Source organism: Oppia nitens, unplaced genomic scaffold (assembly GCF_028296485.1).
Source record: "Oppia nitens isolate AA-2021 unplaced genomic scaffold, nextdenovo-longstitch-racon4-pilon3 scaffold55_pilon_pilon_pilon, whole genome shotgun sequence".
Lineage (NCBI taxonomy): Eukaryota > Metazoa > Arthropoda > Arachnida > Sarcoptiformes > Oppiidae > Oppia > Oppia nitens.
The window spans coordinates 57,117-59,778 of record NW_026533238.1 but is presented as its reverse complement, the minus strand read 5'-3'; the positions used below and the strand labels follow the sequence as shown (position 1 = coordinate 59,778).

At 34.1% G+C, this 2,662-nt stretch overlaps 1 protein-coding gene across 2 annotated transcripts; it reads left to right on the top strand.

The window, feature by feature from the left end:
* Positions 1–579: 579 nt before the first annotated feature.
* Positions 580–1,879, top strand: LOC128960795 (coiled-coil domain-containing protein 6-like). Of its 2 annotated transcripts, XM_054306933.1 has the most exons (3): positions 580–664; positions 925–1,601; positions 1,736–1,879. In XM_054306933.1, exons 2-3 carry the CDS (start codon positions 1,080–1,082, stop codon positions 1,853–1,855), a joined length of 642 nt encoding a protein of 213 aa, XP_054162908.1. In that variant the 5' UTR covers positions 580–664; positions 925–1,079; the 3' UTR covers positions 1,856–1,879. The 2 variants fall into 2 exon arrangements, with proteins under 2 accessions (XP_054162908.1, XP_054162907.1); XM_054306932.1 differs by lacking the exon at positions 580–664 and having other exon boundaries at positions 780–1,601.
* Positions 1,880–2,662: the final 783 nt, after the last annotated feature.

Below are 2,662 nucleotides of genomic sequence, written 5' to 3'. Positions count from 1 at the left end.
ATTTATAAAAAAACAATATTTTATTAAAAATCTATGTATATTATGTATATTATGTATATTAAAAATTCTATGTATATTATTAAATTAAAATCAATGATCCATTGTCAATGTATACTAATTGATTATTAACTAAATTTAAATAAAATAAATAAATTTATTAAAAAAAAGTTTTCAATCATTAATAATTGGAGGGACAGTTAGTTGTATTTTAGCCAACATTTGACTGATTCCCGAAAACAATTGGCCAGTGCAGGACAACAATCAATGTTCGGTAGTCTAGTTTCCCCCAAAAAAAATGTTTTTATAGAGACATAGTGTCCCCGGTTACCTGGTTAGCCCGTTACTGTAGTTGTGTCCACCACACAAAAAAAAAATATGCGGACAACAGGTGTCGTAACTGTTTTATTGTACATACATTACAGTTGTTGTTACAGTATATCATCATATACTGTACTTAACTTTTGTATATATCAGTGTAAAACAAGTACAGTGTGTCTAATAAAAAGAGTTGTAATAAAAACTTTGTATTGGATTTAAAAAAAATAAATATTATATTATAATCATTATTACTGTAATACTGTGTATCTACAGTACAGTACACACTGTATTAGTGTTAAACAAACATCAAAACAACATTAACATCAAAACACTATAGTATTCTATGGTATTAATAGTAAATACTTTTTTTAATAATAATAATAATAATTAATAACAAAACAATACATTAATTATATAATACTGTATATAAAAAAAACACTTGACTTTTACATTGAATATAAAGTCATGCATTTGATTGACTGATTGATTGAATCAAACGGTTGTTTTGTTGTTATTATATTATTGAATGCATTGATTGCTTAGTTATATTAGTAGTAGTAATAGTAGTCATCACTGATTGTTGTTGTTGTTTGACATCTATTTCAGTGACAGTTCAGCGGTGATAATCACATCTCATCGATTAGACAGTCATTTTTCATCCAAAGACATCCATCCATTCATCAACAAACAAAAATCATTTGGTGTCCACTCATATCATATCTAAATCACCGAAAACATCACATTGTTTTGCGGAGAAAACAATGGCTGAATCGCCGGATCAGTTATGGGTTAGTTCGTCGGTTACGTCCTCGTCATCGACAGTGGATATGTCACCGCAAGGCGACAACGATTCACTGAACAACTGTATGGTCGTACCGATGGACAGCAGCACACGGGCCGGCTTTGTTACGCCATCGCCGCCGCCACCATTGCCGCCGCAATCACCGGCCGCGGCCGGATCGACAACATCGTTGACATCGTCGTCATCGTTGTTGACACCAATGGAAAAGCTCGAACAGGAGAACCGGTCGCTCAGATCGGAAGTGGAAACACTGAAGATGCGAATCAATTCGCTGGTCGAAGAAAACAAAGCCCTCCGGAGGGCCAGCGTTTCCATACAAGTAAAGGCCGAACAGGAAGAAGAGTTTATAAGCAATACACTGTTGAAGAGGATTCAAGTACTGAAAAAAGAGAAAGAAAAACTAACACTTCATTATGAACACGAAGAAAAATGTTTGACAAACGATTTGTCGAGTAAAGTGAACCAATTGAGAGCTGAAAAGGTTTTTTAGATATTATTTTTTTAAAAAAATTAATTGAAATCTATTTGGTAATTGTGATTTGATAATTAAAATTAATTATTTGTTTGTTTTTTGTCACCCACACCCCATCCTCGCCCCCTCCTTAAAAACTATAGGTGCAATTGGAGCGCACCCTCGAACAGGAACAGGAGGCGCTGGTCAACAAACTGATGCGAAGAATCGAAAAACTGGAGAATGAATTGCATGTGATTCCAGAGCCCCGAAACAATCAATAAAATAACTAATGTATTATTATTATATGTGGAGTTACTGTTGCAGCACAAGTAGTTTCTATCTCTCTGTCTCTCTACCTCCCTATCCTTTTCCTCGGTCTATATATCTCTCTCTACCTCTCTTTTCTCTCACACACTCACTCACTGGTACTGACAGTGGCAGACATTGGCGCTTCTATATAGTGATGGAGATTGTGAGCGATGGCACTGGCATTGACTGACTCTCTCTCTCTTTTTCTCCCTGTCCTCATATATATATCTATACTGTACACTGCGATATCACTGCGAGTTATGAGATGATTGCTGTGAAATAGGGATGTCTTTTATACACATACACACACATCATGTGTCTATTGGTGTGCTAACCATCACATATAATATGAGTACGAGATATATATATATATATACCTAAATCCCTTCAATTGTTTGTGTGAATAGCTGTTGTGCTATTGTGTTTGGACATAACATACCCATACCTCTCTCTCTTTCTATTAAATAAGCAAGTATGGCATATATTATTTGTGGCCATTAAACCAGCATCAACAACAACAACAACAAAAAATCCCTGTGCTCGGTAAGGGGTTTCTGCGCTTACCTAAGTAATCATCATCATCAGGCATACTGTTCCCAATAATAAAACTGTATTGAACATCATTTTATGGTTGTTTCTCTATCATCTCAAACACACTATTATCACTATATATATATATATATGATATGATATATACTGTATATATCATATATTATATATAATTCCACTTATAATGTATTTAACTGTTGGCTATATTTTTCCGATCGATATTTAATATA

Coding starts and splice junctions, on each gene's coding strand:
- LOC128960795 (XM_054306933.1), top strand. CDS start 1,080: ATGGCTGAATCGCCGGATCAGTTATGGGTTAGTTCGTCGGTTACGTCC. Junction 1,602..1,735: donor ACCAATTGAGAGCTGAAAAG/GTTTTTTAGATA, acceptor TAAAAACTATAG/GTGCAATTGGAGCGCACCCT.